General features: G+C 48.8%; 2 protein-coding genes across 8 annotated transcripts in view; both read right to left on the minus strand.

Moving 5' to 3' along the window:
• Window positions 1-5,609, minus strand: part of ANKRD35 (ankyrin repeat domain 35) — a 17,706-nt gene extending 12,097 nt beyond the window's left edge. For all 3 annotated transcript variants that reach the window (XM_067727518.1, XM_067727519.1, XM_067727517.1), the window contains exon 1: window positions 5,226-5,609. In XM_067727518.1, coding sequence (XP_067583619.1) covers window positions 5,226-5,264 — 39 coding nt within the window. In that variant the 5' untranslated portion in view covers window positions 5,265-5,609. The remainder of the gene's footprint in view (window positions 1-5,225) is intronic.
• Window positions 5,610-7,650: 2,041 nt separating this feature from the next.
• ITGA10 (integrin subunit alpha 10) lies at window positions 7,651-24,218 on the minus strand. Of its 5 annotated transcripts, none has more exons than XM_067727548.1 (30): window positions 23,395-24,218; window positions 21,756-21,867; window positions 21,447-21,556; window positions 20,760-20,851; window positions 20,419-20,533; window positions 19,579-19,706; window positions 19,272-19,420; window positions 18,471-18,621; window positions 18,103-18,268; window positions 17,891-17,964; window positions 17,516-17,660; window positions 17,139-17,287; window positions 16,774-16,917; window positions 16,434-16,634; window positions 16,003-16,133; window positions 15,101-15,267; window positions 14,862-15,004; window positions 14,319-14,432; window positions 14,037-14,122; window positions 13,741-13,882; window positions 13,499-13,591; window positions 13,272-13,348; window positions 13,023-13,112; window positions 12,504-12,588; window positions 12,220-12,333; window positions 11,879-11,959; window positions 11,619-11,732; window positions 9,952-10,047; window positions 9,562-9,675; window positions 7,651-9,251 (listed from the first exon to the last, which is right to left on the minus strand). In XM_067727548.1, exons 1-30 carry the CDS (start codon window positions 23,444-23,446, stop codon window positions 9,186-9,188), a joined length of 3,501 nt encoding a protein of 1,166 aa, XP_067583649.1. In that variant the 5' UTR covers window positions 23,447-24,218; the 3' UTR covers window positions 7,651-9,185. The 5 variants fall into 5 exon arrangements, 4 of the variants coding, with proteins under 4 accessions (XP_067583649.1, XP_067583650.1, XP_067583648.1 ...); XM_067727549.1 differs by having other exon boundaries at window positions 16,003-16,106; window positions 16,434-16,637; window positions 23,395-24,206; XM_067727547.1 differs by having other exon boundaries at window positions 16,434-16,637; window positions 23,395-24,191.
• Between the last annotated feature and the right edge of the window lie 71 nt (window positions 24,219-24,289).

Raw genomic sequence — 24,289 nt, forward strand, 5'->3', positions numbered from 1 at the left:
GACATCCCTGAGATCCTTTCAGTGTTCCACAAGTCGCTCAGTCTAGATCATTTAGTCCTTCTAGGTGGGCCAGTTAAATAGTCACCAACTCATATGCCACTGGGGACTACTGCCCGTTTTTGCCAGCCCTGGACCAAAAGGTGCTTGGACTACTGAATTAAAAATCATTTTTGAGGACTGAATGCATAGTAATTCAAATGTCTTTTTTTTTTTTTTTCCCGGTACGCAGGCCTCTCACTGTTGTGGCCTCTCCCGTTGCGGAGCACAGGCTCCAGACGCGCAGACTCAGCGGCCATGGCTCACGGGCCCAGCCGCTCCGCGGCCCTCAAGTGTCTTTTTATCAGCATTATGATTATTGTTGTTAGGTGCACAACCTCCTAGCAATCGTAGCCATGATTCCTTTCCCTTTTGCTCTTTAAGTCTTGCTGGAGCAAACTGAACCAAACTGACCACTCTGGACTGAGTTCACCTTGCCTCTCAATGCCCCAAGCCCCGTGCTCCTCTGTTTCTTTGTTCTCAGATATTTGAGAAATCAAGGCACCTGGCTTTGGGTCATAGCTAGGAGTCCAAATACCTATCCATAGCATCTCTACCCATTGGCTTTGGAGCCCAAAACTAGGAGCAGAAGTACAGAGTTTTCGTTTTCCCTTCTCATGCCTATGCCCTCAGGCTAGTCCTTCTTCCCCTTCCATGGCAACAACAACCGAAAGGCAAAGACAGGTTTCTAGCTCGGCTTGAGGAGGCAGCTCCCCTCCTCCACCCTTCCCTCCGTCCTCATTCTCCTGGCAGGGAGCAGCTGTCCCAGACAACAGCCATACCTGGGCACGCATTGTTCTACCATGCCAGCTTGACTTTTTCAGGTGGTGGGGTAATTACAATAATTGAAGTATCACAGAACATGAAAGAGCTGTGTAAAAACACCCAGTGCTGAAAGCACGGAAAAGCCTGGTTTGGTCCAGAGAGGAAAGGAAAGGAAAGGAAGAAAGGATGCAAAAATCTGTGGAATGGTGAAAAGGGCCCTAGGTGAATATTTGTCAGCAGGCCTAAGTTCACGGCCTTGTTCAGCTACTTCAGTAATTCACATACTTCAGCTACCTAGAGTAAGTCATTGAACACCTCTAATCTGTTTCCTCATCTATAAAATGAGGAAAATAATAACTACCTCATCATGCTGTATTAAATGAGCTAACGTATATAAAATCTCTCTGTAAACTGTAAAAAGCTATACAAGTGTATGGCATCCTTATAAAAAAACAGGAAGCAGTGGGGGACTGGTGGCGGCACATTGCATTTTATGAGGTGTAATTGCAACAAGAAGAGGCTATAGGAGAAGGTGGGGAAAAAAGGGGTCTATGGAAGCCAACTCATTTTCAGATACATAGCCAGGGCAAATTATTAATCAAGAACAGGAAAGACTTTAAATGCCTAAACCATACAATTATCTAAGGTAGATGGATTCTGAGGTAATACTCGTGAGGTAATTCCTCGTAGCCCTTTTAAGTGCTATTTCAATTACCCTCTCAACACCCCTAGAAAGTAGTTAGGGCTGATATTATTTTATCTAGTTGACAGAAAAGAAACTGAAGCACACTGAGGTTAGATAACTGTCCAGGGTCACACCACAAAATAGTGGTAAAATTGAGATTAGAACCCAGGCCATCAGATGCCCTATTCTAGTTCTCACCACCAGGCCATTTACTACGGAGCTATGGAAGGTTTACTTATTTTCAAATAAACAGTCTAAGACCGCCTCCAGGGTAAAACCACCCACCTTCAGACACTACTCTGTACAAGGAGAAGAGTCTCCAAACAGGTTAATTCTCAAAGGACATAATAAGCAAAATGACTGCTCCACATACCAACAGACTGAGATGTAATAACACGTTATCCAATGCCCCATGGGGGGCCATATCACCCTCAGAAAAAGCAGACAGCTAGAACTACACCTCCACCACAGGACGCCACCATCAGCTGACCTCAATCTGAAGTTCTCTATTTAAAATCCTGATTCTAACACTTTCTATCCTTGTGAATTGAGGCATGTAAAACTTTTTTGAACCTCAGTTTGCTAATAAAATAACACTATATAAAGCACCTAGAACTGTCTGTCACGTAGTTAAGGTACACAATAAATGTTAGCCCTAATCCCCAGCCTTCCTAGCCTTGCTTGGCACATTTTGGGTGTTCCTGGGCTCAGAATTCTCCATCCAGGGGAGTGGGAGGAAGGGATCTTGATCATATCGGGTAATGTATGACAGTCAAGCTGTATAGATAGTAAAGGTGCTTCTTAGCAAGGTAGATAATTCTCTTTCCAGCTAGATAGTTCTAAATCCACCCAATTTACTTCCTATAATTTTGTTATACCAAGAAGAATTTAGTATAGGTAGAAATTCTTCACAGCCAAACCTCTGCAGAGCTAGGGTGAAGAAGAACAGAGGGGAACTTCCCTGGCAGTCCAGTGGTTAAAACTCTACACTCCCAATGCAGGGGGCACGGGTTCGATCCCTTGTAGGGGAACTAAGATCCCGCATGGCCACATGGCAAGTACAAAAAAAAAAAAAAAAAAAGAGCAGAGGGATGCTTCCGAATTTCAAGATCCAGTCTATTGTTCATCACAGCCTCAAGGGAGCAATCACCAAATTAATCAGCAGACTCAAAACAAGGATAAGCTTTGTATCTCCCGTAGGATTGGGGGTGGGGGGGGTGGCTTTGTAGAAGTAATTGCAGCCTCTGCTTATCTCTGGCCATGTGTCTATGACCGTCCTATCAAGGTGGAACACACCAACAGTAGAGAGAGAAACAGCAGAGAGAGTGGGTACCTCTGTAGGACAGGTGAATGGAAATGGAAATGCTGTCCTGGAGGAACCAGGAGCTGTCTCTCAATTTTTAAAATGCAACTGACATTCCTCTAAGCTGATCCAGTGCCTACTGTTTAAAGCTATTTTCTGACTTACTTCCTACATACGCAGAGTAAGCTGCCTATGTAAGACACCCTCAAAGGTATCCTCTACTTGACTAGATCAAAATGAGATTATAGGAGCTGGCTTTTGTTTTTTTGTTTCTTAAACTTCCTATATGTATTCTGGATGACTTAGATTAATTTTTAAATGATCACAGATCCTTCAGTCCTTATCTCAATCTGAGGGTGCAATCTGGATCCAGGGGTGGGAGCGGGATGGAAAGGGGCAATCTTCTGCCATGACTGGGAAGCCAGGCTTTGGGAGTGGTCAGGAAGGCTGTCACACTATTTCTCTGACAAACTGGTTCAGAGCGGTTAGCCACCCAGGGAGTGGAGAAATTTATCATGAGAAGTGTGGGGAAGTTTCAAGAGGAAACAATTTACAGCTTAAACTGGTCTATTTTCAATCTCGTTGGATCCATACCCTGACTGAGGAAACACATTTCTTTCCAGCTAAGTAGTTCTAAATTCACCTAATTTACTACCTATAATCTTGTACTCAGAAGAGTTTAGAATGGGTAGAAATTCTTCATGGCCAAACCTCTGTAGAGCTGGGATGAGGAAGGACAGAGGAATGCTTTAGAATTCCAACATTCAGCCCATTGTTCATCCCAGCATCCTGGAAAGTAGGTATTGACCAACAACTGGAGAATCAGGATGAATGAGATAGTTTCCCCATTCCTAAGGAGCAGGCAGACTCCACAAACCTGAAAGGGCAGGGCAATGTGGAGGACTTTCAGTAACTAAGAAAGAGTCCATGTGAATAAGAAAATCATCCTGAGTTAAGACATTCTGGATAGCCTCAGTTTCTGGTACCTTTAGTAGTCATTCAGTAAATGCCTTTTGATTGGTTGATTAATGTGTGGAAACTAAGTGGGGAAGCAAACATTAAGTGGGATGAGAACAGGCCTCAACAGAGTTCCTACTCTTGCCTCGTAGGTCACTTCCAGGCTTCTGTGGCCTGCCCATGCAGGGTGAGCTGAGCATTTCTCACGTTTGCTCAATGAATGACACCACAAAGGCAAGTTAGGCTAAGCAATATTACTACAGGTAGTTGGCTACTTCACTTCAAAATGAACTGTCATCCCAGTCTCCACACAAAATTTCATCCCTAGATAGGGGGTCTCTCTGTAAGAGATCTTCAGAGAAGAAGAAGCTATACCCTCCCTTAGCCACTCCCTTCCGTAGTCTTCCTCCCTGTGTTTTGTTCTGGGAGAACATGGGGAGGACAGTGACTTCTACTGGGAACTCTCAGAGTGAATCCATTTTATCCTCTTCGCCTCTCACCATTACCGTTCCCCGGCTCAGTCAAAGGAAGCAGAGAGTATAGGCCCTAAACAACTGGGTGAGGGTCTAGAATGAAGGAAGATTATGGGGAGAAGCAGGCAGAAGGCCTTGAGTGGCCCAAAAACCAGTATGATGACCAGGCACTGCAGTGAACTGGCCAGAGTGGATTCTGCAGGCAATTTACCCATTCCTTGGGGAGCAGCCAGGCAACTGTCCTCCTCTGGCAATGCCTGTTGGGCCGGCCAGGCCGGACTGCAAGATTAACCCGCAGAGAGCAGGCAGAAGGAGGTCGGGGAGTTGAACAGCCACTGGACAGAGAGGAGCAGAGCTTGAAGGGGAGAACAGGAGAAGGCTGCTGCTGTCAGAGCACCGACTGGAAAGAGGTTTGGAGTGATGTCTGAGAGCCAGTGGTGCTGATGAGAGAATGGAAGTGGAAGTGGCATGGGGTGAGATGGGGGCAAGGACAGAGAAGACTCTATGAGGAAGTGCTAGGGGAAAGCACGGGGCTGGAAGTACTTGCTGGACTGAGAGCAAGGATTAGGCCATATAGGAGGGCAGGCTTGTGAGGACAAGGCAGGCCTGGTAAATGGGGCGTGGGGCAGTACTTGGCAGACAGAAAGGGGCTTGGGGCTGAGCAGGGGCTGGGGATAGGACAGATACTTGAAGGTAGTTCAGTACTGGGAAACAGAGAAGAAGTAGAGAACATAGCCTTTGGGAGGCGGCAGGGGCTGCCGGAAACATATCATTAGTTGGGGGTGTAGATGCTTGGAGGACAAGAAAGGGCCAAGGGAAAGGACCTTGTGGGAGACAGGGTCTTGAGGAAGGCAGGGCGGGAGGGCTGCACTGCGGGAGCGAAAGAGCTAGAAAGACCGATAAAGAGAAAAGGCGACGGTGCGTGGAGATGGGACTCAGGACTTCTGTCACCACAGGGCTTGGACCCCAGCCCCATGCCCATCCTCCCAGACATTGTAGCACATACCGCCACCTGTGAGCTGGAGCAGGAGAAGATGCGCTTCATGGCCGGGGCCGGGGCCACGGGGGGACGGGGACGCGCGGAGAGCGGGGTCACAGGTTCCTGAACCCACCGGACTCGTCTGCAGCTGTGTAAGAGAGCTGTCAAAAGCAAACCGGGACCCGCCCCAGGGGGGGCCACCCCGTTCAATCAGAGGCAAGAATCCGAGGGCTGGTCTTAACACTCCGCCCCTGGCCCAGCCTCACTCGGCCGTTGCGGAGACAAAAATCCTGCAGTCTCCGCCTGGGCTTGGTCTCAAAACCTCACCCTCCCAAACCGAACCCGCCCCCAGCTCCAACCTGCTCAATCGTAAAAGGGACCTCAGGTCCCCAGACCCGGGATCCGGCTAAAACTCCTCCCCCTGTCCCGCCCCGCCCCGCCCCTCCCCGCAGTTCCAGGCTGCGGCTCCACCCCAAGCCCCGCCTCAGCCCCGTCCCCCGGAGCGCAGCCGCAGGAGTCTCCCGGTGTGCACGCCTCTTAGAAACTGTCGCATTTAACCACTGGTGACGAAGATTTGATTATATCCAGAGATATTTGCCGACTTAGTTACCTCTGCTTCGTCCCCCCATTCCGCGGCCAAAAACCCGGGCACAAAGAAGGATTTGAAGAGAGCAGTTTGGAAACGGGAGGAGATTGTAGTGCCGAGCAAAGGACTGAGCGTGGATGATGCACGACCCACCGCAACGTGGAGAAAGGGGACCAGGCCTAATATCCCAGCGCACCTCTACGTTAGTAAAGGGCACAGGGAGAGGAGCGATTTTTTTTATTCTAAGCATTCCCTTCCACAAAAATACGCACAAAACCGTCTTCATTATTTCCACTGCCCTTTAAATTCAGATTCTCAGAAATTCGTGCTTGAACAGTTAGTCTACCCGTCTCTCTTTTCTCCTCCCTTCAGCCAGAGAGAGCACACTCAAATGCATGTGAAAGCCTACAGGATAAAGGTCAGAGTTCTTAACGTAGTTTACTAGGCTCATCAGGAGCTGCACTCTGCCTGTTCAAGTCTCATCTCTCACTACTTTCACAAACAGTCTAATGCTCAGGCTGCTCCAATCTACTACAGTTCCCTTCCCAACTGGTGATTAATCCTCCCTGGAATGCCTCCTCTCACACTTGGTGGCCCCTCAAGACTTTTTTTTTTTCTGTAAACTTTTAAAGTCCCTCCAACCTCACCTAAAAAAGTGTGCCTCTTGTGTGCGACACATTTCTAATACTGATATGTCGTCTAGCGACCAGCTCTCTGTATTTTCCATTATATGTTTACATGTTTGTTTCCCCTACTAGACTGGGCTCTTTGATGGTAGGAGTTGCATTTTATATTATTCAAATTGCCTAGCACATATTAGGTGCTTAATGTCTGATGAGTGAATGAACAAAAGAATGAATAAAGGAACAAAGGAGCAACGATGAGAAGAAAGCAACACCTGTGTGTCTGAGGAGAGCCTGGTGTTTCTACAGTTGCTTCTCAAACTGGCTCTGCTTCAAAGGAAGAAAGAGGTAACAGGCTTTTTGAAGAACAGGTTGGGGTTAGAGAAAGTCCCATTCTGGCGCTGAGGAAGAGAGAAGAGAGGGATCTTTAGGTGGAGAAAAATATTAAGAGTGCTTTTTTAATCATGTGGAGAGAGAATTAGATGAACCAGTCCTCAAGGATACCCATCTCCCTTTGCAGGCTGACTGGGGATAAAGAGGGGAAATCTGTCAACATAACCATGGCCTCAGTCCTTGCCCCAGAAACAAGTGTGCTGCATAAATGTTGATCAAACTATAGCCTATATGAATTGTACTAAGGGCCACCATGGATCCTCCTGCCACAAAATAACTCACCAGCTTGGCACAGAATGGTTGTCCCAGCCTAATAGGCCAGGTAACTATAACAATAGTTACCATTTATTAAGTACTTACTATATGTTCACTTTACTTGAATCATCTCATTTAGTCCTCACAACCCTAATAAGTTTAAAGTCAAGAAAGTCAAGACATTGAGAAGTTAAATCTGTTCAAGGTCAAGCAGGATTTAAGTGGTAGAGCTTAGATTTAAACCCAAGTCTGTCTTCATTCTTAACCACTGCTCTACACAGCTTTTTATCTGAGCCTCAGGGTAGTTATGACTTGCCCAAAGCCACTTAGCTCATAAATGGCAGGCCTGGGATTTCAGTATAGGCCTATGTGTTTACCGAACCTACACATTTTACACTCTGCGCTCATTTAAGTAGGTGAGGATTGCAGGAGGCTAGAGTACATCTCCAGTGGGAGAGTCACAGAAAACATTTCAATACTTCATAACCTTGCCTTCCAGGGACTCAATTGTATAAGGTCTCAAGGTAAACCGAGACTCCACCTCTCACCGTTTGTGAGCAGTCTATATCCCAGGGAACTCAAAGAGAGCCAGAAGTCATTTGACACTGAACTTTATTTGTTCTGACCATCTGATATACTGTCTACCCTGCTAGGAAACAGAGACAATGCTGTCTGCAAAAGGCCAGAGACATGCCAAAATAAACACTGTGACCAGATCTCAAGAACAGCCCTGGAGGACAGAGTCTGTGGCGGCTAGTCAACTGCCCAATCGGGTCCCCTCTCTTCTCAGCTCTGAATGGGTGCTGATTCTTCAAATGGCTGTCAGAGCTGCCCTCTGGAGACCAGTAACTAACTTTGGTGTCCAAAGTCTTGATTACAGAGAACTGTATGTTACCCAGTTGTCAATGAGAATCCACTTCTCTTTACTGGCCATGACCAAAAAATGGGAGTCAGGTGGTGGGGTGGTCCAGAGATAGAAACTAACTTGAGAATTTCCAGTAAACATCAAGCAAGGGCTGTCCAACTGATTGTACCAGAGAAGCCCTACAAGGTATGACTGGAGATGCCCCAGAAACATTTCCTAGGAGATATTTGTGCTATATAAACAGTGCCAAGTAAGTAAGGGCTTGCTTCCCAGAGACCTTTTGCAACCTACTTCAGCTTCTTCCTTAATTCAGACCCCATGGGGCTGCTGCTTCCCAAGTCTAGTAAGGTGAAAGGGTTCCACCATCAACTCCCTTCTCTCTAGTTTCTATAAGGAGGCTCCAAGGAGGGCTCATGAGTGTGTGAGGCCTGAGAGAGGAGAAGACTGCCTAGGGTATCCAGTCTTCTCTGTTATTCCAGCTCTAGCCACGTGGGGGCCCCTGGCTCCAGAGAATCGGGCACCCAGCTCTGGCTTTGCTCCCAGGGAAGGCTGGAGAGTTGGGAAACCCTTGCCCAGAAGGCCTGGGGCAGCTCCGTTTCACCAGCACCTGAGGGCGGGCGAGTGCACCACGAAAGTCTCAGGTTTCAGGGGGATGGCAGTTGCCTGTCTAAAGGCTTCTCTGTTCCTTGGAATTGTACAGAATGTCTCTTGTGGCTTTTTCTCCTCCCTCCTTTTTTCCTGTTGACTCTCCCCATCCGGCCCTCTGAATCACCAGACTCCACAGGAAAGCAGCAGATGTTGACTTTACTTCGTTCAAGCCAACGTCAGCTCTCTCCTGTGGAGTGGGGAGAAGGCAGGAAGGTGAGAGGTGGGAAATGGAGGAAGATAACCCTCGTCCTTTCCAAATTGTGAGGGAGGATGTAGAGGGAAACTGAAAGAAGTCAGGGACCTAGGCAAAAAATTCTTAATTCCTGGGGATGGGGAAAAAAGGACCCTACACTAAGGTCCCAGTGTTGGCTCTGTAACCAGGATGGTAAGGAGGGAAGCACAGGGTGGGAGTGTTTAGTGCCAGCCCTTCTCGTCTGAGGTAAGGCCTCATCCCTTGCCAGCAGCATCCTCATGACTCAAAGGTCAAGTCAGGCTGCAGGTCTGGGGAGATAGTCCAGAGGCTTCTTCCTGTCCCATCTGAGCCCCCAAACCTCTGCTGTTATGCAAGTCTTTTGGAGAAGCTGCCAGGGAGGACTTTCTAGGGCTTTATTCTACATTCATTGCTCCAATTTCTCTTCTCTTTTTTCTTCCTCAGGGATTTTCTTACGGGCAAAGAAGCCAAGCTGTAGGGAAAGAGATAAGAGTCTTCACCAAATGCCCTGCCTGGGGACCCAGCCAACAGCCCTTAGATGTATCTGAAGTCTTCAATTTTGTTCTGCTTCCAAAACTGAGATTCAAATTTATTTTTATTTGGCTTAGTTTAGTTCAACCAACATTTGTGGAGGACAGTGAGGAGGACAGTGAAGGAGATCTGGGCATGACACCCACAGCCTGCTTAGCTGCCCAGCACAAATCCGGTTCTCCCGGCTATAATCAAGGATTCCTTAATTCATGAGCACCATGCCCCATACTCCCCACGACAGCAGTGCTTACCTTCCAAAGGCAGAAGACAAGGAGAGCAAGCAGAAGCAGCCCTCCCAGGACACTGCCAATGAGGATCCACAGGGAGATGAGGACAGGGCGGGACTGAATTACCTCCAGGAGGCTCTGCATAGGAAGGAGAGTTGTTTTTTGTTTGCACCGTTTTGCCCAGCTAGCCTCACCCAACATTGTAGCAAAGCCAGCCGCAAAATAGAAGACTAAAAGGAAAGAGACTGAGGTAGGAATGGAGGCAGTGGGACCCCACCATTCTGATTTATCACTTCTGACTCCCTGACTGCTGCCTAATGAAGACACCTCTGTTCTGAAAAATCTCACAGGTGCCCTTAGGCCACTGCCACCCTTACTAGTTCCACAGTTCTCAGACTCAGTCTCCAGCCCCACCTCACTCCAACGGGAGGCTTCAGTCAGCTGTAGGACACTGCCCTCCTCAGTTCCCAGCTCGAAGGTGCTGACCACTGTCAGAGACTTGAATTTGGCCTGTGAATGGAAAGACATTTAAAGTGAGCCATCATCTGAACTGGGAGATTGGGATTGATTAATATATGTATAAAAAGGATAACTAATAAGAATCTGCTGTATAAAAAAATAAATAAAATTCAAAAAAATTCAAAAAAAAAATAAAGTGAGCCATCATCAGGTGATAAGGCTCTCAGAACCCTAATGGCAAAGATGAGGCTGAGGGGCACAACTTCCAGGATGTTCAAAACCAGAGGAAAAGGTTGGAGACTGATGGGGAAAGAAAAGAAGGGTAACAGATGGAAAGCCTATGGCCCTTCATATACTCTGTTTGCTCTACCTGAAATGCATTCAACTCCTCTTTCTTTGGCTAACGCCTACCCTTCCTTTAGATGTCATCCCCTCTGGGAAGTAGGAAAGTGTTCCCTCCTAACCCCCATCACCCTGGATCAGGTTATAATATTCTGTTTACTTCTCTGTCTTTCACCTCTGAACTATAAGATCCTTGAGGTCAAGGGTTGTGTGTTAGTAATTTATGTGTCCCTAGTTTCTCAATAAATCTTTGTTAAAAGAATAAATAAATGAATGAAAAAAGGATACCAAAGAGAGATAAAGAGAGAACCAGACTTAGGGAATGATGGCCTGTCAGACTTAACTTCCCTGAAAGATGCCTACATCCCAGGGATCTTGTGTAATTCAAAGTATACAGAACACGGGAAAGCACAATATAAATCCCTAGTACTAAACAGCTGTTATAATTAAGAGGTCATTTCCCTGCTCAGGAACTCACATGACTCCTGACTGCCTATCATATTAGGTTCTATTTCATCTTCCTGGCTTTAAAGATCTTTGATAATCTAGATCTCTTTCACTATACAATATCACTTCCCACTACCCTCCATGCTTACCCTGCATGTAATATCAACTATTTACTCATTCATTTAATAAAAATGTATTAAATCACTACAATGAGTTAGGCATGGTGCTAAATGTTGGGGATATTCTCCTCAGTGTCTACCTAATAGAGGGCTTTTTATATAGCAGGCATTTGATGGGTTGATTGAATTTAGGTATCCTATAAATGTTGGTTGGGGCTTCCCTGGTGGCGCAGTGGTTGAGAGTCCACCTGCCGATGCAGGGGACACGGGTTCGTGCCCCAGTCCGGGAAGATCCCACATGCCGCGGAGCGGCTGGGCCCGTGAGCCATGGCCGCTGAGCCTGCGCGTCCGGAGCCTGTGCGTCCGGAGCCTGTGCTCCGCAACGGGAGAGGACACGACAGTGAGAGGCCCGCATAATGTCGGTTGATTATTGATATAACAATAAGATATGATAAAATGGAGGAAAATACAAGAATAGTAACTAGCTTCTAGTGAGTTCATCTCATTATTCACTTAGTCTTTACAACAACCCTATGAAGTAGGTCTTTTCTTCCCCATTTTAGAGATGACGAGAAAGAAACTTAGAAAAATTAAATAACTTTGTGAGTAGGAGGCAAAGCTCGAACTTGAACACGAGTCTGTCTACTGGAAAAGGCTATGCTAAAGTCCCAGATAGGAGCAGCAGGGGAAAGCAGTGGAAAAGGAAAAGTTTACCCTTCGGAAAAATTCATTGTGAACCAGCCTCAGTAGTCCAACAGAGACCTCAGTCCCCTTTGCCAGTCGCCCAAGGTGGCACCTCATGACCTGACACCGGGAATTGTTCCCATTCTACCAGAAGAGAGAGACACATCAGGACGCTGGGGTGGAAATATCCCTCACTCCCCACTCTACTCTCCAGCCCAAGGCTCCAAACTCTACTGCTCCCCCCTGCATTCCCACTCCGTACACCTCCTTCGCCCTCTTGTGACTCATACCAGCCAGCTTGTGTGCTGGAGCTCCTCTGGATGCACAGGGGGCTCTGGGGGCTCAGTCAGGTTCTGCACTGTGCAGCTTGCCTAGAGGAAGATCCAACTTGAGGGACCCTCTTGATGGTGAGAGGCCGGCCACTCCAGGCTGAGCAGGAGCACACCACCCACACTCTTGTAGTTCTTCCCTGGGTGATCCCTTTCTTTCTTCTCAACGAAGCGAGGTATGTGAAAGAAAGGCGCCCCCAGGGAGGGAGGAGCCCTAAGAGCAGTGACCCAGGACGCTGGGAGCTGGGTGAGTCCACCAAATCAAGAGGGCAGGGTTCCACACGCCCCTAGCCCAGACTCACATTGTTAGTGATGACTTGAGACAGTGACAGGAAGTAATGGCCCCCATGGGCCACGGCTGGAAGGAGGGCTGAGACGATGAGGCCACTGACCACATAGCAGCCAAGGTTCTGAACCTAAGAGGAGGATTGGAAATGGGAAGAGGTGAGAGGCAGAGAAAGACTCTTCCTCATCCGTTCCCCTTTACCCTCAATACCACTGAAATCTAAGAGAGACTCCTCCCATACTTTGCCCAGGAACTCCTCCCCCTCCCTCTGCTTATGCCAAGGTCCCTCCAGCTTCTCACCCTAAGAGTGGTTTTGAATTCAGGGCCGGGGCCCACTGGGAGGGTCCCATATGGGTGAACCTCATAGCGGTGCAGAGTGGACTCACTGCGTGGACACCAAGTCAGGAAGCACATGGTCACAGCCATGACACAGACACAGGGGCACATGATCAGCACACAGACATGGATTCAGGGAAGGTAGGGCCAGCACATGGATAAAGAGATAGGGGTACATAGAGAAGACAGAAATGAGACATGACATAGACTTGGTACAAACTTTATGGCCACACCCCATATCCCATCACACCAGCTCCAACCCCCAGGGCCCAGCAAAGCCCTACAACTAGGATGCATAAGTACTACACCTAAGAAAGAAAGATGCTTAAGAGAAGCTTCAGCATGAGTGGGACTGAGGGCAAAAAGAGCAGCCCTAAGGGTTTGGTGTTTGGGAACACTGAAGCACATGGAGGGAGAGGGGGGAAACATAAAGAGTATGAGTCTGGGGTCAGAATGGGGTCTCAGTGGGGAGCTGAGCCATACCTAGAGAATAGGAGGTGAGCCTCATACTGGATGTAGGCTGAGGTCTGGGCTGTGTTATCATGAAGCGTGCCATTTCTCTCCAGGCTATTGCTGTAGGGTCAGGGGGAGAGGCTCGCATCCCAGCCCTGTCTCAGACACCCCTCTCTAGAGTAAAGGAGTCACGCTGTTTCCACCCCTGCTCCCACCCGCACACCACCACCACCAAGACCCAACAGGAGAGGCCTGGGAGGAAATGCCCATTGTTCTCACCTGGTGGCAGTCAGCCTCACAAGGACCTGGCTCAGGAGGAAGGAGCAGCTAAACTCAAACTCTAGCAGAAAGGTCACCTGGGAGAGAGGGACATGGTAGATTTCTCCTCATGGGACAATACAGAGGAACAGGAGCCCTTGTGTGCCTCCTTTCCTAAACTCCCAGGCCCTGCAGATTCCAGCCCCTGATCTCTCAGAGGCCCTTTCTCATCCTGGGCCCCAACTCACCTTGGCTCCAGCCTGGAAGACAGGATGCCCCACGCTGCAGAGGCGGGCATGAGGGGAAGGGGCTGCACACTCCACCTTCACTGGGCCGTCCCCCTGAGAGCAGAGGAAGCGGGGTGGAGGCTAAGGTGGGGCTGCAACTGCCCTCCTGCCTGCAGCCTCTAAACACTGCAAGCCTTTCCCTAGGGCCCCTCACAGACAATACCCCAATTGTCCTCCTCCCAAATTCCCTCCCCCAAGGGCACCTGAGGAGTAAAACTGGATAGGTGAAGGTTTCTGGAGAAGCTGAGACTCAGGCTAGTGTTGTAGGCATTTTCCTTCCTGTTCTTCAGAGTTGCTGACACCAGCACTTTCCTGCGACCACCTCGAACCACGAATGGGTCCTTCCTAGGAGTCGTGGATAAAAGAGAGACCAGAGTTGAAGGAGCGCCAGAAGCCTCGCTTCTGTCTTCCTGGGCAAGAAACAACCCTCCATCTCCCTTCAAGTCCCTTCTGATCTGTCTCGGGTCACCCCCATTTGGCCAGTTCATGTCCATCCCACCTGGAGCCTCTGATGTTCATATTAGCTCGAAGTACCAGATCTGTGACACATTCATTGTCAGGGCCACAGTCCTTCGAGAAGGGGACCTAGAGGAGAGAGAAGGGGCTGAGGGCTGAGAGGAAGGCGTGGGAGAAAGGAATGGGATTGAGGGAAAAGTGAAAAGAGTGGGTGCCCAAGTTAGATTTCACTGTGATCTCATGTCTCCTCCCTCCCCTTTCTCTTGAATTCACTGAGAAGGGCAGTGTTGGCACCCAGGGCAGGGCAGGGCTTGGCACTTCTGACCAGCTTTCGTATGGAGGTAGGTGAGCCCTCATCCAGCACAGGCCCTGGTTTTGTGGTGTTGTCCAAAGCAAAGGTCACAGTCAAGGCCACTGGCCGGAGGTAATCTGATGTATCCTAAGAGAAACCAGAGTCAAGGATCATGGGGAGCCAGGATTAGGGATACGACCCAGGAATCCTAGCAGAATGTGATAATTATGGCGATATTTACGGAGCACTTTCTGTGTGCCGGGCACTGTCCTAAGGTTTTATCAATACTATTACATTTAATTCTAAGACAGCTAACTCCTATTTTGTAGTTGTTATTATTATCCCCCCTTTTCAGGCAAGGAAACTAAGGTTTGCAGGTTATATGAGTTGCCAGAATTCACAGGTGGTAAACGGCAGAGCAGGATTCAAACCCAGATCAGCCTGACTCCACAGTCTGATCTTTCTCACTTTGCTGACTCTGGCTTTCTTGCCGATCCAGCAGAAAGTCCTCCCTCTGATCCAGCCTTCTTCTCACTCCCAGGCCCTGATGCAAAGCAGTTCCTGCCCCCTCCTCACCAGCACATGGAAGTGCAGCGGCTCACAAGTGATAGTCCCCACACTGAGCCGGAGCCGCCGAGGGGACAGCCTCTGGCCAGAGCCGTCAAACGCTGCACGGGCTCCAGCTGTCCACTCATCCAGCGATGCTGTGAACCGCACATCTGAATGGGGCAGGCAAGAGTGCAGGTGGAGAGGGGTCCCAAGATCATGGCAGGCAAGGGGTTGAGAGCTGCCTAGCATGCACTCTAGTCACTCACAGAATTGGCGATCCCAGCGACCGGGAGTGCGGGAGGTCACTTGGAAGCAAAGGGCTGCGGATAGGCAGGCTGCCTCCTGGCTGCGTCGCTTGCAGTCCCTCTGAACCACACTGATGGCTGGCGGGGTCACATCCAGTGAAGGGGCCAGGTGGACAATGGGCCGGGAGCTGGGAACAGGGTGGGAAAGAAAGTCTAGCAGAGGGAAGAAAGCCCTTTGAGAAAGGCAGTCCCCAGTGTTTGCCTCCCTGAGGTCAAAGGAAAGAATAAGGAGCTAGGGGACACATGTGTCCGCCTCCCCTGAACCTTCTGACAGAAGTAAGATAATAGTTAACATTTTTTAAAAAATTAATTTATTTTTATTTTTGGCTGCCTGGGTCTTCACTGCTGCGTGTGGCCTTTCTCTCTAGCTGCGGCGAGCAGGGACTACTCTTGGCCTTGGTGCATGGGCTTCTCATTGCGGTGGCCTCTCCCATTGCGGAGCATGGGTTCTAGGTGTGTGGGTTTCAGTAGTTGTGGTACGCGGGCTCAGTAGTTGTGGTGCATGGGCTTAGTTGCTCCGCGGCATGTGGGATCCGCCTGTACCAGGGATCGAACCCTTGTCCCCTGCATTGGCAGGCGGATTCTTAACCACTGCACCACCAGGCAAGTCCCAATAGCTAACATTTAATCAGCACTTGCCGTGTGCTAGGCACTGTGTTTAGATCTTTTCACAGATTATAGCGTTTAATCCTCACAACAAACCTCTAAGGCAGGTACGATTATTATTCCCGCTTTATAAACTAGGAAACAGAGGCACAGAGTAAGTTGATCAAGAAAGCCAAATATAACTTTGTGATTCCAAAGCCCTTGCTTTTAACTGCTATGCCATGCTGTCTACTGCTACCTGAGCTGGGACCACTCACCTGAGCAGGATGGCTGCCCCTTGGGCACCCACAGCAACATCTACCAGGTCATCTCCATCCAGATCTAACCGGCCATCCACACTTCGGCCAAAGTAGCTGAGGGCCTGTGGCATGGAGACAGCAGCAATCCGCTGAGAGGGAGAGAGGAGACACTGAGCAGAGACTCACACAACTGGTTGCCCAGGCCTCCCACCTGGCTTTTTCTAATTCTCCCCTCAGGCATGAGGAGGAATGAGAGGAACTTGCCTGTGTTCAGGAGTCTCTAGTAGAGCAACATGTTTCCTACCCCACCGCCTCACCTTTTTGACTACTGATAAAAAAGGCACTTGTTCAGTTTGGGTCTCAAGCCCAGGGGAGCAATGATAACCAAAGGGTGCACCTCCTTTCCCCTTCCTCCCACCATGCCCCTGCCTCGTCGGGGCATTCCTGACCTGGGCAGGACAGGGCTTGACTCCACTCTGGGTCCCGTGATAGAGGTACAGTGCTCCACGGTGCCCATCCTCCAGGGGCGCTCCCATAGCCACATCAGCGAAACCATCTTGGTTCAGATCAGGAAGGGCAGCCATGGCAAAGCCAAATCGAGCATCCTGTGGGGGTTCTGGCTGAAGTGTTCCCTGGAGTGTCAGCAAGGACTGCTGGTGGAGGTGAGGAGAAGGCAGAAGATGCTGATTTGACAGTCCCACCCTCTCAGCCAGCCCTCAAATGTGTGTGCCTTCCCTCACTCCCTTTGCCCCCCACAGACAAGTTCTAGGGTATCCCAGCAAGTCTCACCTGGCCCACCAGATACACATAAACACGTCCTGTCTCCTTGTTCTGGGGCCCCAGGAACATGGGGGCAGCCACAAGCAAGACGTCAGTTGTTCCATCCCCATCCGTATCCAATGGGCAGAGCTCACTGCCAAAGTACGAGCCAATCTGGAGAGCGGTGGGTAGTGGTGACCCCAGAGGAAAGGGAAGGCAAGATTATGGACAAGTGGGGAGCACCTGCCAATCTGGTCCTCACATCCCTGACAGACTCTGCCAACCAGAATTCAACACAGACTTTTAGGGCCCCTCTCTTGTCCCTTCACTCTCTTCCCCCACAGCCTGAAGCTCCCTCAGGAGCCAAGGGTCTCACCCTCCCTTGGATGCCCTACCTGCTCCCCCTGGAGGCTCTGGGCGACCCTCACAGCCCCATCTTTCTTAAGCTGGAAGGCGATGACCTTTCCTCGATGTCTAAACCGAGGAGCTCCTGAGAGAAAGAGGCGGCGTCCACCCCGCAAAAGCATGGAGGAAACTGAGTAACCTAGAAGTGGACAAGGAATCGGAGGTGAAAGGGAAAGAAGATGGGGTCAGAGTAGGAGGTTTCCCTAAAGGCACAGAAGGGGGTCCCAAAGGAAGGTAGCAGGAGATCAGTGAGAAACTGCATGAGTTAAGAGTGAGTACCTTATACCCTCCATCCCACCCCCCACTGAGGAAGCATTTTTTTTTTCCCCCTCCACCATCTAATCCTTTGCAGCTCTCTGCTACTCACCCAGGTAGGCTGCATGGTTCTGCAATGCAGGGGGGAACTCATCTTCCAGGGCCGTCCGTGGCGGGAAGAGGCGGCGACCTTCTTCAAGCCATAACACTGAGCCCCCCCAGTCATAAGCCCCTACCATCCCGAAGAGAATCCCATCCTGTAGGGCAGAACCAGATGGGGTCGCTGAAAAGACAGTGGGGAATAAGAAGAAAAAGCTCTCCAGGAGTGAGAGGGTCACTGAGGGCATGCTGGGGTCAGTTGGTGGGGTATGGGAAGGTCAGCATGGACATTGGTTAAAGGAGGAATCCGGAAGACCCTGGGGTTGAAGCTGTCTGAGTTAGAGGCTGGAAGGAGTCAGATGTTGAGAGGGGTCAGAGTCTGTCCAACCTTTAGCCGATGAGTAGAGAAACCAATCTGAGACATTTCCAGCCCAAAGGAGCTTTCATTTTCTCCGTGGGACCCTTGAGTGTGAGAAAACATCATGACGCAATATAAGGGAAGACAGTTTCCCCTTTGACCTTCTGAACTTATTCCAGAAGCCCACCTATACCCCAGAACTCCCCCTACCCTGTCCTCTGTTTCTCCAGGGTAATCATTACCCTCAAGGCCAAAAATCCGGTCCCCTAATGCATCCACAATGTCAGTCAGTGCTGCTTCATCTGTGACATTGAAGAAGAATCTCTCGTCTGGATCACTGGCAATAGCTCTGATTTCCCGCAGGAAAGCGCTGGGGTCTCGCTGCCGCCGGAGGTAGTGACCAAGGACCTGGGGTCAGGAGATAAAGGTGGGGTCTGCTAGCTGTGTGCTGTGAGACGGTAGAGCTGTACAGGACACAGCCAACTAAAGAGAAGAAAGGGAATACGGCTGATGTCTGGGAAGGGGTCAACGTCTGTTTTCTTAAGTTCCCAGTCCTCAGTGTCACCCTCCCCAATCCCTTCTATCCTTCCAGATCCAGAGCTGTTCTCACCGCAATCCCATAGCGTGTCACTCTGCCAGCTTCGCAGGCCTTTAGTGCTGCAGGAAGTTCCTCTCCATCATGTGACTCTCCATCAGTGACAACCACCAGTAGCCTGGCAGCCTCTGGTCGGCCCCCATGGGACTGACTGAATCCTTCTGTGCTGAGAAGAGAGAGAAAGGAGTGAGGTGTGATTAGATGTGTGCAGATAGATACACATACACACAGTACTTAACACTGTCGGCAGTTCACTGAGGCCAGGCCTCTTGCCTTTTAGCCCATCTCCCCAACTGTCTAGCGTAGAGACTGGCATACAGTAAGAGCTCAAATGTCTGAATGTCATAGAACATATAGAGCAGCATATCATCAATGCAAGTAAGTATAAAATCCATTCACTCATAGATTCATTCAGCAAATATTGTATTTAGGAGGACAAATATTAAGGGAACGTAGAATAAAGGAGAATGGTCAGGTCAGAGGAGTCTTCCCAGAGATGAGTTTTGTCACGTTTGGAAAATGGGCTAGGACATGAGTGGTGGAAAACCCGAGGGCCAAGAGCAAAGTGGGAGTGGAGGTATATAGACAGAGAGAATTCTGTCTGCAGAGATAAATAAAGCAGAAACATGGAGAGACACAGACAATTTGTAGAAATGCAATGAGTGCGATGACAGCCAATTTAGCCTTCCCCCACCTACATTAGTGTGCAAAAAAAAATAAGCTGGCAAGACATCTTGGGATGTACACGTACACACTGCACTCCAAAGCCTCCCCTAACCCTTCTGGCTTCCCACACCCCCCTTCCCAGTGCCTCACCAGGCCATCATTATTGCTTGAGCAGTCTTTGTTTCTCGTCCCTCCCGCCGGCTCAGGTTCCTTGCTGCTCTCACCACTTCTTCTTTGGTTCGGAAATCTCTCAGGGACCACTCATGTACAGAGCTCTCCCCATACTGTACCAGTCCCACCTGAGAATAAAGTGTGCACTCTAATGGAGTGTGGGGGTGGAGAAGGTATGCGAGGGAGGGGAGACGAGCACCTGGATACTACTGAAGATGCTACCTACATTTATCTCCTCTCTCCCTGTCTCTCCCCCTCCAAGCCCATCCATGTCGCCTTCTCTTACCTGTATCTGCTCCGGGTCAATAAATAATCTCCCTACTAGTCTTCGCAGGAAGGTCTGAACTTCAGACCAGGGGTAGATGCTGTTGGAGCCGTCCAACACAATGACGACATCCATGTATGTGGGACAGCCTAGGAGGAGGGGTATAGTGATGGGGAACAGAGGGGTAAAGGACATTGGGCATGGGGACAACAAGGGAAGAGGTCACAGGAGGGCACATTTAATTCAAACATTTATTAGGCACTTTTACATATAAGGAAGATAGTGTGCCAGGTCCTGGGTAAATATAAAAATGTATAAAAGAGAAGATGGGCATATATACAATTGACTAAAAAAACAAAGAAGAAGGAATCAAGCGCTAGTAGAAACATAGCACCACTCTATGATGTGAGAGAAAAAAGGAGGGTCAGTCCTGATGGTGGAGAATCAAAGGAGGCAGCGACTGAGAAGATACTGAAGACTGGAGATGTTTGAGGAGAGGAGACAAAACAGGAAGGCATTTGGGTGGAGAACACTTTAAACAAAAAGAGATGGAGGTATAAAAATAGATGACACATAGGAGAATGGTGAGGTGAAGGCTATAGCCAAGGTGCAGGGTATGAAGGGATATAGTGAGAGCTGAGTTTTTGAAGTTGATTAAATCAGTTCATGGAGTCTTGACGACCTGGTAAAGAGTCTGAATTCTCATCTGTTAGGAAACATGGAGCTTTTGTGACATGTTAGGTAGCAGTGAGGATAAGCCATGCAGTTCCCCTGTCAAGCATCATACCCTGTGGCCCCATCTTTTTCCCACCCTGCACCCCATTCTAGGGACTGAGTCCTCAGCCCCTTCTCCTGGCTCACGTTGTACAGTGGGTGCCAGGCTTCCCTGGGGCCGGAACGAAGCATCTACACGGGCACATATCCCAGAACTGAAGACAGATGAGCCACAAGCACGAGACCAGAGAGGGGCACAAGCCTGGGGATGGGTAGAGGAAACAGTTACTCCCAGGCTTGGGAGGGCATCCTCAGAACATGCTCTTTGTCAAAAGAGGCATTGAGACCACTCCCCAAGACCCCCCTCCTTGCTTTCTAGGGTTTTTAACTCCTTGACCCCTCCACACAGACCAGTTTCCCTTATCATACCACCCTTTTCTCTACCACAAACCGTCAGAGACCCCGCCACCACCCTTTCCTTAGCTTACCATGAATCCCCCATCACCAACTGTCTCCAGTAGAGACATCCCCAGGTGCATATTCACAGCAGGACGAGATGAATTTCCCAGTGGATAGTCACCTGGTTGGAGTGGAGTGGAAGAGCATGAGATCATGGGGTCACAGATGGGGTGACTGAGTTCAGGATGATTTTGGAAGAGGATGAGAAGAGGTCCGGATCAAGTCAGGAAGAGGAGTACGTGGGATATGGAGGTAAAGAAGTAAGGTGTGATATCACTCATATGTGGAGTCTAATTTTTTTTAATGTTATCTATGAACTTATTTACAAAACAGAAACAGACTCACAGATTTTGAAAACAAACTTATGGCTACCAAAGGGGAAACATGGAGGTGGGAGGGATAAATTAGGAGCTTGGGATTAACATACACACACTACTATATATAAAATAGATAATCAACAAGGACCTACTGTATAGCACAGGGAACTCTACTCAGTATTCTGTAATAACCTATATGGGAAAAGAATCTGAAAAAGAATGAATATATGTATATGTATAACTGAATCACTTTGCTGTACACCTGAAACTAACACAACATTGTAAATCAACTATGCTCCAAAAAACTTAAAAACAAAAAAAAAGTGAGGTGTAAGGGGTCAAAGCTACTAGTGTATCAAGGTTAGGGGTTAGGAGTGGAAGAGTGAGGAGTCTTCTTACCCAAGTGGCCCTTGGCACATGGGGCATTGTGGGAGCCCCCTACAGGGCAGCGATAAACATCCCCCCTTCGGTCGCCTGAAGGCCCATCCCAGGGCGCACCCACCAACATCCTGGGAGGAGGAAATGAATACAAGCATAGCGTAAATATGACACTTGAGATAGGCCAGAGGGAAAGGGCATGGTGACGGCAAGTCTAGAGCCCCAGCCATTTCCAAAGAACCAGATTAGTTTATATTTCCATCTACCTTGCCTCCCCCTTAACAGCTCTATCACAGTCCCAATCCCACGGCCCCCTGGTTTCCTCCTCACCATCGGCGTCCACCCCCAACATGTTGTAAGACACTGTATCCAAATTCAGCCTCCGGTGGCCCTGGAAATAGGCGTGGGTGATGCACGTCCAGGTTAAAGGGGGAGCAGAGACCTGGGGGGCCAGGATCATAAGGTTAGCAGGAATCAGCCAGAGAACCTAATGAATGCCCAGAGGTACAACCAGAGAGAAACCGTGGAGGGAACTTTTTGATCTCAGCCTATCTCCCTTCTTTTTACTCATAAGCTGCCCTGGACTCTGTGAATGTCATATACTCCAAGCAAGGATGATTTTCTTCCTGTGTTTGGGTCCAGATGTCTAAACTGTGGCCCTCTGCCATGCTGTTGCACAGATGTATTTCCATTCCTATCCCCCAAATTTCATTTACAGACATGTCTGGAAGGGTCAAGTTCCCCTTTTCTACATCATTCCTCCTACACATCCTCCTCTCCAAGCTGTGAGGGTCAAAAGAGGGAGAAGGCCTTTCTGCAGCCCCAGAACAACTATTCCTTACAAATTCTCCGCAAACCCAGGACCATAGGGAAAACAAGAGGAGGTTAGTGAACACTGCATGTCTGGGTCTCTTCTTCTCTTCCTGTCTCTTCTTGACTCCCAGTATCATTGTTACACTCTCACTCTCTTTCTCCAATGTCTAGGTCTCTGGCTGATTCCAGCCCTGGAAACCTCAGTGGTAATTAACTGGGTGGAGCCACTCGCCTACATCCATGGTTTGCCATACATCCTTTCCAAGGGTGCCATCACTCCCAAAGTTTCTCACGATCCACTTCCTTTGTAATTCATCCCCCCTCCCAACTGCCCCCTGCCTACTTGCATTTCTTCCTTAACTCTCAGCCCACTCTAAAGACCCCCTCAATCATGTTCTTGCTGACTCTTCCCTCCCAACCCCAATCTGTTTAAAATCAGAGCTGGTATTTTAGGAAACGAAGATTACAGGGCACTGATGAGGAAAAATTCCAGGCCTCTTGTCCCTCCCATGGTTCTTTCCCTGTGACTTGCTCCTTCAAGTAACCCCCACTCAGGCCACCCCACCACCACTTTCACCAATGGCTATAGCTCTGTCTCAAACCAAGCTCATTTTCAGAAAAGTGTTTTGTATGTGAGCCTTTTTGCATCCAGGAAACTGTCAAGGCTGTATGACCAGGAACTGTAGCACATTGGTTAGATAAACCCAGAGTTCTGACCACACAGTTAGTCAGTTATGTCTCAGGAACCCAGAGACCACCAAGGGCAGGGAGAAGTAGGGAGGGGGATAATAGTAATCAGACTAGCCATGTGGAAGTTCACATCATGTTTCTTTTTGGTCGCCTCACTCTTCCAGGGCTTAGGACAAAGTTTTATTTAATTGGACACAAATATTACACAAGGCACTGGACAGCTTCAGCCCTTGCCAGGCAGTCATATGTGTGGGCAAAAGAATGCAAACCCATGCGCATGTGTACGCACACACCACACACACACACACACACACACATACACACACACACACACACACACACGAAACATAGAATCAGTTAACCTCTTAACCTAACTCCCAAAGAATTTTAACCATAAAGATCCCAATGCTAAACAATCCATATATCTTTCGTTCCCACCAGAAACCAAGAAGTTAACCTCCCTCACCTGTCAGGAACATCAGGGGCAAGAACAGGTGGGGGATGAGGGGGAACTCCATGTCTGGATGTTCTCTGTCTGCGTGAGAAGTCCTCTGTGCCTCTGTCCCTCTCCTTCTCTGTTTTCTGTACTTCCCCTCCTATCCTGCCCCCTCCCACTGGCAGCTAAAAATAAAGTTGGAAGGAATGGGAGGAGTAATGGTGGGGAAGTGTGGGGAGCCCCAGACCAAGGAAAGGAGGAATGAGCGATTTTAGTGTATTTCTCTGCCTTGGTGCTGCCCCCTGGAGGCATCATCTCAGTATCCAAAGAGAACACAATTCTTGACTTTCTGTCCTTTCTTTCTCTTCCTCTTTTTTCTACCCTTTGTTGTTGCCTAGCAATAATGCTTTCCTCAGGTTTGGAATAGAAGGTAGGAGTGGGAGACAGATTCTTTTTACCTCCTAACCTTATTTATCTCAACCTGGAATATGGAAAATGAAAGAGCTGATAACAGTGATATCATTTCCCCACCTACTCAGAGTCCCAACATGTGAAGACACAGCCCACCCACAAACCAAGACTTACCATCTCCATTCCACTTAGTTCTGTTTGTGACTCTTAGCCTATGCTGCCTTATGGCATTATAGTTTTTGGAGGAACTATAAACCATGAACTGGTATGGGGTAGCTTTGTGGAACCAGTATTATTACTTTAACATTAGACTCCCATCTCCTCAACTAAGCTATAAACTTCTGAAGTTGGGAACATGGAGCCTCTTAGCTTTCTGTATCTCTACCACTTAGTATTATGCCCTACATACTGTAGATGCTCAATAAAAGTCTGTGGATAATGATGCCAGTGGCTAATCCTATGGAAAACCCAAACCACAGTGACAGAAACAGGGGCCTCAGATGACCAGAACACA

Source organism: Pseudorca crassidens, chromosome 2, assembly GCF_039906515.1.
Source record: "Pseudorca crassidens isolate mPseCra1 chromosome 2, mPseCra1.hap1, whole genome shotgun sequence".
In the NCBI taxonomy this organism is placed as follows: Eukaryota; Metazoa; Chordata; class Mammalia; order Artiodactyla; family Delphinidae; genus Pseudorca; species Pseudorca crassidens.